Source organism: Lactuca virosa, chromosome 3 (assembly GCF_052849685.1).
Source record: "Lactuca virosa cultivar CGN04683 chromosome 3, Lactuca_virosa_CGN04683_v6, whole genome shotgun sequence".
In the NCBI taxonomy this organism is placed as follows: Eukaryota; Viridiplantae; Streptophyta; class Magnoliopsida; order Asterales; family Asteraceae; genus Lactuca; species Lactuca virosa.
In genome coordinates, this window is record NC_136428.1 from 52,590,920 (window position 1) to 52,604,048 (window position 13,129).

At 35.5% G+C, this 13,129-nt stretch overlaps 2 protein-coding genes across 3 annotated transcripts; one reads left to right on the forward strand and one right to left on the reverse strand.

The window, feature by feature from the left end:
• The first annotated feature begins 553 nt into the window (after window positions 1-553).
• Window positions 554-4,482, forward strand: LOC145165678 (beta-fructofuranosidase, insoluble isoenzyme CWINV3-like). 2 transcript variants are annotated; one of them, XM_079084473.1, is made up of 8 exons: window positions 554-635; window positions 825-911; window positions 1,061-1,069; window positions 2,331-3,190; window positions 3,287-3,445; window positions 3,535-3,776; window positions 3,853-3,943; window positions 4,039-4,482. In XM_079084473.1, the coding sequence occupies exons 2-8, from the start codon at window positions 836-838 to the stop codon at window positions 4,228-4,230; spliced, it is 1,629 nt and encodes a 542-aa protein (XP_078940599.1). In that variant the 5' UTR covers window positions 554-635; window positions 825-835; the 3' UTR covers window positions 4,231-4,482. The 2 variants fall into 2 exon arrangements, with proteins under 2 accessions (XP_078940599.1, XP_078940600.1); XM_079084474.1 differs by lacking the exon at window positions 554-635 and having other exon boundaries at window positions 715-911.
• On the reverse strand, window positions 4,379-6,389 carry LOC145163509 (uncharacterized). The gene is made up of 5 exons (XM_079082348.1): window positions 6,144-6,389; window positions 5,990-6,074; window positions 5,792-5,903; window positions 4,757-5,488; window positions 4,379-4,657 (listed from the first exon to the last, which is right to left on the reverse strand). The coding sequence occupies exons 1-5, from the start codon at window positions 6,298-6,300 to the stop codon at window positions 4,541-4,543; spliced, it is 1,203 nt and encodes a 400-aa protein (XP_078938474.1). The 5' UTR covers window positions 6,301-6,389; the 3' UTR covers window positions 4,379-4,540.
• Between the last annotated feature and the right edge of the window lie 6,740 nt (window positions 6,390-13,129).

Sequence of the window (13,129 nt, forward strand, 5' to 3'; positions counted from 1 at the left end):
AAGAAAGAAAACATAAAGTATTAGAATTATTCGTACCAACTGTTGAGGTCACGACAAATCAATAAGATCTTTAAAGCCCATACAGATCTCTCGTAGTCAAGAAAATAATGTTTTAAACTTTTTAAGTACGTACGCTAACCGATTTGTTATCAGACTTGAGATTCCCGGTTAGATGTAAAATAACATATAACATATAAAATAACATATAACATATAAAATAACAACTTTCAAATTTAATTTAAAGTAACTTTTGGGTGATAAGCTATTTGTTTAAAATAAAAACCATTGTATTCATGATTTTTTTTTTAACTTGGTATATTTTTATCATATTATAAAACAAGATATTTTGGGTACTATTAGTTTTTGCAAGTCGGACCATGAGCATGTGCCAGGTGTCGCACATGGCTGGTGTCATGAAGGGGTCCGAAAATTAAATATGTCGTTAATCCATTTGTAATCGTGGCTAATTGCTAACCTGTCACTAATTCGCTGTTAATCCATTGCTAATATATCGCTAACATGAAATTTTAGGGGCTTATTTTCACTCTTCGCACAGGGGTTTTCAAAATCAACGAATCCACCCGCCATAAGTTTTGATTATATAGTTCATCAACTTTTTTAAGAAATAGGTTTTGGTGAGTTAAGTTTTAGTGATACTAAAACATAAATTATTTATTATTGTAAACTAATCAAACAAAAAAACAGAAGGATAAGGAAATTGTTTATATTATATATATCATGGAAGACCCAAAGAGGTAATCATATAATCCCCCAATCTGCTTCATTCTTCTTCCTAATATTTCTGGTATCCTATCCTATCCCAGCAGTGTTAATCATGTCGGAATCTCTTCTTGCTGAGCAGCCCTATAGGACGGCGTTTCACTTCCAGCCTCCGCAAAACTGGATGAACGGTGAGATTTTCTTTATATATAATTTTGACTTTTCTTAATCTTCTTTTTCTTCAGCTTTGACTTTCCTCATGTACATGTTCTAATATCGCATTAATGGTTTTGTTGATCTGTTATGACGAACATGGCATATGACTGATTGCATGGCACAGATCCTAATGGTAAGTATTATCATTTTGACTTTTTGTTTCCTAATTTTGATTGTTTTTTTATACTTGTTATGTTGTAAATCAAATGTTCAATGTATTTGTTCTTGATTAAAAAAGCTTATAGATTACTTTCTTTATTTGCTTCCCATGTCTTTCCATATTTATTGAAATAAAGTTGTGGAAATAAAATAGCATCAAATTTTGATTCCCATAAAATATATCGACTTTCTCTACGTTCCCGTCCAAAATCACTTGTTTTGTCGTGTAAAAGATTATGTACTTTCTTTAAGAAAATAATTTAAGTTGCTTGTAATTAAAAAACCGATTCGGGCCATATCATGAGTATAAAATAGTCAATTGCATATAAGGCCAACTTTGAACTTTTTTCTGCTTAAAGTAAAGAAACTAGTATTCGGTAAAACGTTAAAAACTATTTAGCTATTGACTGGTAGTTAAAAAAAACATTTACTTGACAATGATTAATTATAACATTGTAGATCTCACCATCACCTTGTGTTCTCTCATCATCTTCGGATTCTCAGTCGTTTCTACTTAGTCTTTCTTACTTCCCCATAAGGATTTCCAACCCAACATAAACTTTCATTTATATATATATATATATATATATATATATATATATATATATATATATATAGAGAGAGAGAGAGAGAGAGAGAGAGAGAGAGAGAGAGAGAGAGAGAGAGAGAGAGAGAGAGAGAGAGAGAGTCAAGATCAAATAAGAAGGAAATTTTTGGTAGGAAGGTAAGAAGTTTTTTTTCTACATATTTTTTTAGCGAACAAACAAAATGAATCATTACATGATTCATTTGTAAGATGATTCACAAGAAAAAATTCTCAAAAAAACATCTCGATGATTCATTTATACAATGATTTTGTTGTTATTCACTAAAATTGTCATAAAAATAAATTTTTTCTTAATTTACTTAAAAATGAATCATAAAGATGTTTTTTTGGGAATTTTTTCTTGTGAATCATCTTACAAATGAATCATCTAGTGATTCATTTATTTTGTTCGTCAAAAAAATATGTAGAAGACATATAAAAAGTCTTTAATTCCCACATAGCTTCTAACCTTAAACCACAATGAAATGGTAAATATCTTTTCAAAATAGTATATTCCTATTCAAAAAGTTAAGTAACGAAGTCTATCAAAATTCATTGGTTAATCACCAAATCTGTAAGCAGCTAACTTAGATTGCGATTGCAAATATTTCTAAATTCTAACTGTAGATCCATGTATATATGTATCCAGGGCCAATGTGCTACAATGGAGTATACCACATGTTCTATCAATATAACCCTTTTGGCCCACTCTTCAATTTACGAATGCATTGGGCACATTCCGTATCACGCGACTTAATCAACTGGATCCATCTAGACCCGGCCTTTGCTCCATCCGAACCTTTCGACATCAATGGTTGCTTGTCTGGTTCTGCTTCCATCATCCCCGGGGGAAAACCTATTATGTTATACACCGGAATTGACACTGAAAACCGCCAAGTCCAGAACTTGGCCTTCCCCAAGGACTTATCAGATCCCTATCTCAGAGAATGGGTCAAGCACACCGCTAATCCAATCATCAGCCTGCCGGAAGAGATTCAACCGGATGATTTCAGAGACCCGACCACCGTCTGGCTTGCAGAAGACGGGAAATGGAGATTACTCGTCGGAAGTCAGAGAGATAAGACCGGAATCGCGTTTCTTTACCATTCTGACGACTTTGTTAATTGGACTAAATCAGATTCGCCATTTCATAAAGTTTCTGGGACCGGAATGTGGGAATGTCCTGATTTCTTTCCTGTGTGGGTTGATAGCACAAATGGTGTGGATGCATCTGTCATCAACCCTAGCAAACGGGTAAAGCATGTGTTGAAACTGGGAATACAAGATCATGGAAAAGACTGCTACTTGGTCGGGGAATACAGTCCAGAGAAAGAACACTATGTTCCCGAAGATGAATTAACGACTACTACTTTGAGGCTTGATTACGGGATTTACTACGCTTCCAAATCGTTTTTCGATCCTGTGAAAAAACGAAGGATCATGACTGCTTGGGTGAACGAGACTGATTCTGAAGCTGATGTTATCGCTAAAGGATGGTCAGGAGTTCAAGTAATCGATCGATCGAAGATTAATTTCAATTATTTATCCTTCTTATTATACGTACACATGCTATAAGATAATAATGAATTCACTTATAAAATACAGGCGTTTCCGAGGAGTATTTGGCTCGACAAAAACCAGAAGCAGCTCCTACAATGGCCTATCGAGGAAATCGAGATGTTACATGAAAATGAAGTAAGTTTTCAAAATAAGAAGCTTGAAGGTGGTTCGTTACATGAAATTCAGGGTATCACTGCTTCTCAGGTAATTAGCCATATAAGTCTAAGTAACTTTACTTAAATTCCATTTAGGATTCTTTAATTTGGGCTAACAATTGGTTAATTATTTGAAAGGCTGATGTGAAGATTTCGTTCAAACTGGCTAATTTAGAAGACGCTGAAGAAATGGACGCGAGTTGGGTTGATGATCCACAGCTTATCTGCAGCGAAAATGATGCATCAAAGAAAGGCAAATTTGGACCCTTTGGGCTGTTGGCTTTGGCTTCCAACGACTTGACCGAACAAACTGCAATCTTTTTTAGGGTTTTAAGAAAAAACGGACGATATGTCGTGGTAATGTGCAGTGATCAAAGCCGGTAGGTATTCCACGATTGAAGTATCTGTATGTTATTCAATTACTAACGAATTACATTCCAAACCTACAAATCCCAGGTCATCCACGAAGGACGGGATTGACAAAACGAAATATGGAGCATTTCTGGACGTAAATCCTCAACAAGATGAAATTTCACTCAGAACCTTGGTTCGTAAATCTACTTGTTTTGTTTTTGTTATATATGTTTTTCTATGTGAGGTGTAATGTACGTAGTTTAATTGTTTGATCTTGGATTTCTACAGATAGATCACTCGATCGTTGAGAGCTTTGGAGGAGGAGGAAAGACTTGCATAACAGCTAGGGTTTACCCGACATTAGCCATCGGAGAAGAAGCTCGACTTTTCGTCTTCAACTACGGAACTGAAAGTGTGGTGATCTCTGAGCTGAGTGTATGGAGTTTGAAGAAAGCTCGATTGAACGTTGAAAAACCCTAAGCTGCATGTACAGATCGATAATCTAAAGAAGATGCACACGTACATGAAGGTGGTTTTAATAATTTGGAAGCAAGCTAATCTGCCTAGAGGATTTGAGTATTTATGACATGATAATAAGACTCCATGGTGAGAATTTGAATGCCACTGCAAATTCGTAACAGCAAAACCTACAAATTTAGTACAAGTTATCGTATGTGTTCATGGATCTTACTCCAATCTGTTATCAAAATAAATCACTCAAATCCGTTTATATATCATTAGTCAACCGTAGAATACAAACACTCGAATTTTACTGTTTTACATGCATGGATCACATTTTATAATTTCCCCCATTTGACCTTGAAGTAGGAGCATAGGTCGTGGACATAGATTTTCTTCCCGATGATAGTCCAACTTGACGGGAGTGAACTGAATCCCGCTTAGTCTCCTGCAAGTCATAAAAAGTCAAAGTGTCAAACCTTTTAAGTCAAACTCCAATTAAAGTATATATAAATTAATTAAGAACAAAAGCAAAACATATCTATACCACATCTAATGAACTCTTCGCCATCATCCTTCCATAACCAGATCCTTCATTAATCGAACCATTAAGTTTCATCCTCGTTTCCTTCTCTTCAACACTTGACTTTCTCGCATTCATAATCTTGTCCACCATCCTACTTCCAAGAAATTGTCCCCCATTTCCCGTTTGAAACATTCTATTGTTACCCTTTTGAACAGCCATGGTGTTCACACTTTCTTCATTAGTAGGCGCCACTTTCCGACCTCTCATAACACTCGGTGAACACGACTGTCTTCTCCCTCTCATACTCAAAACCTCCGGCTTCAGAGGAGCAGCCACGGGAGTGTTAACAGGTCGTCCTCTTGAAGCAGAAGTGGACCGATCTGTCCTTAAATTAGCCGGTGTCTCATCTGAAAAACCAGAAATCCGTGCCGGAATCCTCGACGTTACAAGAGGCGAAACCCCTCGAGTTTTCTGTGAGGTTCTTGGTGACGAATTTGTTATGCTTTTCGACTGATTTGATATGGATGAAGTGGTGTTAGACTTGTTAGTGACATCAGTAATCTTGTTTACACCGGTGATTACCGGGATCGGAGCTGTTTTTATGTTCTTTTTCTGATCAGTGAACAAACCGGTTGACCTACCGCTAGGAGTTACCGATCTCGCTGGAATCCTTGGTTTAGGGTTTGTAATTTTCGCCCTTCCTTCTCCATTGCCTGTTTGCTTTGTTTCCTTCTCTTCTGGTTTAACTGCAAACTGTGGTTATTTAGTGTTAGGCCGAGTTCTTTAGCTTCAGTTTCTTTTTTACCTGTTTACTTAAAGGGTTTGATGAGGGAATGACTCATTGGGTTTACCCTTCTTTTTTTATCCTCACAACTCTTATTAATGAATATTAGGAAAGTTGTTTTTGAAATGTATAAGTAAAATTGTCATTTAGTTTTCTTTAAGGGTTTACTCAATCTAAATAAGAAAAATCATTTTTATCCAACCTGACATCATTACCTATGTTTTAGATAATTATTATACAAATTAAAAATATAAAATGAAAACTGAACATACGCGTGAAAGTGGCTGGATTATGGGCAATTCACGTTGAACGACTAGTTCATGCCCGTTTTTTGTATCCATCTCGAGAGATGGAAAGAGAGGTGTTGCGGGTGGTGTCTTCAACCTTTGTTAAAAAGCACAACAATTACTCTTTTTTATATAAAATTTGAAGCTGTTATATATGCAAAAGTTGGTAAAAAAAGGAGTTACCAGTCGTAGTCGTTTTTCTCGGTTTCTCCAAGGAATCCAAATCCTGGTTTCTTCACGGATGCCATTCCATAGATTGGATAGTTTCCTGTACATTCAAAATGATATCAATATTAATCGTACTAATCGCTTTGAAAAAATAGATAATATAACTAACCATTGGGTTCAAATTCATCGGATACGGGTTGAAGAAGGCTCACAACTCGATCTTTATCGCGTTTATACATCTCCCGGAATAAAACAAGGTCTTCATCTCTGTCTTTTGAGGAGTTAGGTAACGGTGCACTCATTTTACTCCGGCCACCACCGTTCATGGTAGTTTTGTTGGTTGGGGGATGCGGATATGTGTAAGTTGAACTATGATTCCGTTATTGGTTGTGTTAAATAGAGGAGGTTAAGATGGTGATAAAGATATGAACAGATGGCCGGCTGTTTTGATGTGTTCTTTTTAAGGTGATGAAACCAAAGAGTGGTGTTGTCTAGGAATGTTGCATTTGGCAAATTGTGGGTGTGTTTGTTTCATGAAATTGTCAATGGTAGTCTTATGAATAGACATATGAACAAATTTATCTTGATTATTAAAGATACAAAAAAAACATTTTATAGTTTTAATGAATTAAGATATGAAAAATAAACCTTATTTTATTATTGTAAAGAATGTGTTTGGTAAAATAAGATGCAAGCTGTCACTTCATTGCATGAAGAAAACACTCTTAGGCTGTGGGATTGGTCACACTCAACCCACCGAAAAAACATTATCACCTCTGCGCCACGTCAGCTTCACCACCAACCCACTAAACATTGTAAATGGTTACCACTCCATAAATTCTTTTTTATTTTTTATTTTTTTAACATTATATTACATAAAAAACATAAATTAATTTTTTGAAAACATAAAAAAATAAAACCACATTTCATTAATTTAAAACTTAAATACTAAAATTAAACATTACATTGTCTAAATAAAATAAAAATTAAAAAAACATAAAAAAACATAGAGAATTTCTAATCGTCGTCACCGGCATCATCCGCCTCGTTGTCATCGTCCTCATCCTCCTCATCGTCACCGTGCTCATCATGCTTGTCTTCATTGTCATTTTGCCCTTGGAATTGTCTTTCCCATATGTATTCGGTCAAATCATGTCGTACATTGTGATGTGTTTCACGGTTTTGTATTTCCAAAACCCTTGAGAAGTATGCCGGGCTGCCAACTTGTATTACTGCAGGTGGATTAAGTATATCGTTCGTGGTATATGAACAAATAGCCCTACCATCTTCTTCTATTATCATGTTATGTAAAATAACACAAGCACTGAACACTGTCATCAATTTTTTTCTGTCCCATGTTCGTGTTGGATATTTGATTATGTGCCACTTTTGTTTGAGGACTCCAAACGCCCGTTCTACATCCTTCCTTGCAGATTCTTGTGCTAACTTGAACAATTTTCGTTTATCGTCGGCCGGAAATGTGTATGACTTGACAAATGTAGCGTATTCTGGATATATCCCATCACCTAGGTAATACCCATACTTATATTCATTTCCATTGACAACATATGACATGTTTGGTGTTTTACCCTGTAAAATATCGTTAAATATCGAAGATGCTTGGAGCACATTTAGGTCATTGTTTGACCCCGCCATACCAAAGAATGCATGCCAAAACCATAGGGCATGTGAAACAACCGCCTCCAATATAACAATCGGCACCCCATGATCACCTCGCATGAACTGACCACACCACGTCTTGGGACAATTTGCCCACTCCCAATGTGTACAGTCAATGCTACCAAGCATCCCTGGAAAACCATGTTTAGCTTGATGCGCGGCATACAACTGTTCGACATCGCTTTTAATCGGATGTCGCAAGTATATGTTACGGTAAAGCTCTATAACATACTCACAAAATAGATATGTACACTCTCGACCTGTCCTTTCAAACATTTTTAAATACTCATATGATGCGTCTGCGGCGATGCCGTATGCCAATTGTTTAAGAGCGGCCATACATTTTTGTATTGTAGTAAAACCGCGTTTACCTCTAGCATCCCATCGTAATTGGAAAAACTCATAATTACGTGTCAAATCTCTAGCTATACGTAAAAATAAATTTCTACTAATACGAAAACGTTCTTCGAATTTCGATAGATAATATAAACTATCAACGACAAAATAATCATGTACTAAAAGTTCATGTGTCGCCTCTCGATCCCGATTGATCCATTTTCTATGCTTCTTCTCGACGTTTTAACTTTCGCCCCTCTCATGTACCATGTCTCGTGCCGCGGACAACAGCGTATGCAAAATCAAATCCTCATCAGAATCATTATCATCAGATGACGAAGAAATTGAACTTGGAAAATTATCCATTTTTTAGTTGAATGTGTGTGTTTGTTTTGAAATAATATGTGTGTGTTTTAGTGAAAATTATGTGTAAAATGAATGTATATGTAGAGAGAATTTGAAAAAATAATAAAAAGATTTTTTTTTAAATTCACAAACGGTCGAAAAAGGGATTACAACGGTCCAAAATTAAATTGTCCAATCAAAACGTCCGTCTTCACCCATCTTCCGCCTCACGTCACACGCAACCCACTTACCCCTGTGGCGGTGTTCACGCGTCTCCAGGGGGTCCACGTCAGCCCCACGCGTCCTTTCTTGGATCATACAGGAAAGCCTTATAGGATGAATGAAGAAGGAATCATTTTTTTTTAAAATGCGTTGATTCATTTAAATATAATAAAAGAATGGGATTTTTTATTTGAAATTTAATTCTTCTATTTTATTCTTTACCAATTTAATGATTGTCTTTTATAAAGCATTAATTAGTTTTTCTTATTCCATCTTGGTATTTAATTACATTTCAACTTTGACTATTAGTTTTTGCATATCAAACATTTCAACTTTTACTATTAGTTTTTCATATCAAACGTTATATCTAGAGTTTTGCCCTAAAAAAAATCTTTTCTACCCCCATTCCCATGAACTTATAAATTTTTATTGTCCCCCCTACAAGCTTATACAAGCTTATCCTTTGTATAACTTTAATCTACTAAGGTCGGAGGAAGTAATGACAACACCACTTCTGCTATATATATTTTTCTCCACATATTTTTCGTTGTCAAGTAGACGTCACCTTACTTTTGCCATACAATTTAAATTTCTTTTCATTTAGTGGTGTGGTTCATAGAGTTTTTATATTGAAAAAATAAATTAAAAAGTATAGCATTTATAATTGGTTGGTCAAAGAAGTCAAGATAAGGGGAAGGCACGACAACATATTGCCGAAGAGGCTTGTTTAACTTAGCATGTTGCAGTGGAGGCGCAGTGTGCCAAGTGTTGAGTAGACAATTGTCTAGTGGTTGTCGAGACCACTCCAAGTAGCCTAAGAAATTTGAATTTGAAATTGTATTTCACACTAATTGAAATCCGAAAGGAGTTCGCGTCATGAAATGAAATCAAATTCCTTAATGTTTTTTGTTTGGCCAAATTTTATAAAATGAACAACAATTCACCAAAGAAACTTACAAGAAAATAATAACTAATATCAGTCTCTATAACTAAACTGACTTTAAGTTTGGAATCTCTACAGGCAAACTAAGAAAAAAAAAAAGCTATACTAACAAAACCTTTTGGTATTTTTGAGATCGAAAAACCTCGACAATCTTGAAATTTCAAAATCATACAAAAATAGGTAAAAAAACCACATTTAAAACCAAATATTTTGTGGTAGTCAATGTGAAAATGTCGACCTACATGCCCAAATCTCTAGCAGACTCAACAATAGGAATCGCAAACTCCCACCCACAACAAATGAGAGACCAAACATCGGCCAACACATAACAATTCATGAACAAATATCAATGTTATTAAAATAATTATAGAACAAGGGACACATTATCGGTTCAACTCAACACACTAATTTACCAAATTTGATTTAGTCGATACATGATTTAAGAGAGCCCTCCAAACTAAAATATTATAACAAATCTATTACATTGTGGAATTAGTCACAACTTCCAAACTAACTTTATCAATATAATTTATAGTGGATCATATTGTACACTATTGCCACTAATTTAGATACAAAACTCATTTTTTTATGTACCGAAGGAACAAACAAACCAATAAACTAAATAAAAGCCAAAAATTATAAATTTCCACAGATACCCCTCTATGCGAACTCTAACCCTAGTAGTGATTTTGAACGTCAATCCTTTAGGAAACAACTTGTATCGTTTTCTAGCAAAATGAATCTTAAAAGACAATCTTTAAGGGAGGACGAAATCGTTTCTCTCCTCCCGCTCAAGCCGCTGGACCCAAGGTGAAGGGATTCGAACTCGCCCAAGTCGGATGCCTCCCAACCCGTCTTCCCCAAATTTCTTCTTTGGTTTCTACCTCCAGTGGGTTCCTCAAACCGAAACACCCTTCTCTTTATATCTTGCTCTCCTCCGACTTATCCCTCTCCTCCTCCAACCCACTACGACTCCTTACCCCCTTGGAGGAATATCACTAATCCAAACATCCTTCCAAAATGTAGTCTTCAATCCATTATCAACTTGTTTCATGAGATGAGAATGTAAAATAAAACATTTATCATGTAACTGATTTATAGAACCAACAATCTTTCACAACACACGATTTGAATTTAACTTTTCATGCGACGAAAAAAACCAACCATACCACCATGAATAACTTTAATGAATTTAAGTTATAGAAAATTAACAAAATTAACAAATTTTTAAGACAATTTTTGTTATATCACCTTTAACCTAACTATTCTTTATTCGAAGTCAAAACTATTTTTCCATTTAACCCAACTAATATTTTTTTTCAATCGTTTTCGCCTCCATAGAAAAAACGAGACCTAAGCATTTTTAAAAATGGATATTTTATTCGGAACTTTGAAAATTGACATAAAATAGATCTCTGAACCTACCAAAACCATCTTTAAAACAATAGTAAGACATTTGGTTTGCAAATAGCCAAATATATCAAAGGAATTATAGTGTAGCTAGATGAAGGCCACACACGCTATTGGCGCGGGTTTGAATGGTCAGTAGTTTAAAGAAGAATGTTTTTTCTTAGAGTAGAAATTGGAAAAACTCCACATAATACCAGTAGAAAGTTACAAAAAAATTTATTACAGCAGAATTTGAAAAAAATTCAGCCAATAGCACAACAAACTTAGCAAATTGAATGACTCTCAAACCAAACATGCGCATAGGCAGCTGCAACAAATGAGGAAACACACCAACAATCCCTTCTCCCTCATTGCTTACCTCCGACAGATAGGAGATATCATGGAAGCACATGAAATACAACTCTCATAACATCGTCTTCCCACAACCAGAGCATGCGAATCACCTAGAACGTCAAGTAAAAAAGGTTTAGAAATATTCCAAAGTGGATATAAGAAAATAGAAAACACTTCAATTAAAGAGAGAAAATCACCTAGAACGTCAAGAACCAAGCAAGTCTCAATGATTGAATCCTTTTTGAAATATTTTAAGCAGTTAAACAGAGTAAAACTTAGGAAGAAATACTTGCCCAACTGTTAGGTTTGAAGAAAGGATAAATAAAACAAATCTGATAAATGCGAGGAATCAGAAAAGAAATCAAAAAACAAAGAACACATGGATTCAAGTGGTTCACACTATCTTGCGATAGGCTACATCCATTGTCGAACCAGAGAGAGAGATTTTATTCCACACTCGCTTTTCTGCTACAATGTTACAAATACGACCGTTCATAAGTATATAAAAAAGAAGATTTGACCTAAACATCTAAAATGCCAAGTCCAACTGAAACATAAAAAAAACCCTAGAAAAGAAATTGGCCTGCCCAAAAAACTTTTCAGTCTTTAAAGTTCCAGATCTGATGATAAGTCTCCATATCTAACAATCTCCCACTTGGAGGCTTGATCATCATTCAGCTGCCAACCAAATCTGTATCCTCTGTAACACTCATCTCTCTCTCTCTCTCTCTCTCTCTCTCTCTCTAGTCCCTGCCTCCTCTTCAAGTTTCTGGAAGCCCAGTTGAAGCTATGCATAACTTCAACTTATCAGTTGAGTAAACATATCAGCTAGGTTCTTCGTACCAAGGATTTTCTTCAGATTTAGTATACCATCAGTTATCAGTTCTCGTATGAAATGATATTGCATCTTTATGTGTTTCGTTTGGCTGTGAAACACATGATTTTTGCGATATGTACTGCACTTTGATTGTCACAGTAGAGAACATAGTCTTCTTGTTTTATTCTCAGCTCTGAGAGAAAATTATTCAACCATATCAACTCTTTGCTTGCTTCTGCAATGGCCATATATTTTGCCTCAGTAGTTGAAAGAGCAACACTTTTATGAAGTCTGGACATCCAACTCACTGTTGTACCTCCGATAGTGAAAACATACCAAGTAGTACTTTTTACCGAATCTGCACATCCCCGTAAATCAGCATCAGTGAATCCTTCCAAAACCATTTTATTTCTGCTGAAACATAAAGCGACTTCAGAAGTACCTTTCAAGTAAAGCAAAAGTCACTTGACCCCTTCTCAATGCACTTTATCCGGATTTGACATAAATTTGTTCACAAATCCCACTACATGTGCAATGTTCGGTCTGGTGCATACCATAACATACATCAAGCTACCAACTGCTAATGCATATGGGATTTTTTTCCATTTCTTTTTTGTCTTCATCCGTATTTGGGGACTGTTTCTTTGAAAGTTTTATATGACTTCCCCAAGGTGTACTTCTTGGTTTTACATCAATCATGTTTAACTTCTCTAGAATCTTTCTGATATACTTTTTGTTGTGAAAGCTTCACAGTTCCAGCAACTCTGTCTCTGAATATGCTCATCCCAACAATTTGTTTGGCAGCTCCCAAGTCATCCATCTCGAACTCTCTGGAGAGTTGTAGTTTCAGTCTGTTGATTTCCTGTATGTCTGATCCAGTAACCAACATACCATAAACATATAATAATAGAATAATGTAAGAGGACTTGAACTTCTTCAGATAATAGCAATGGTCCATCTCACATCTCTTTTACCCATTTTTCTGCATGAAGTTGTCGAATTTTAAATACCACTGCCTTGGGGCTTGTTTCAGACCATATAAACTCTTCTTCAGTTTACACACCAGATT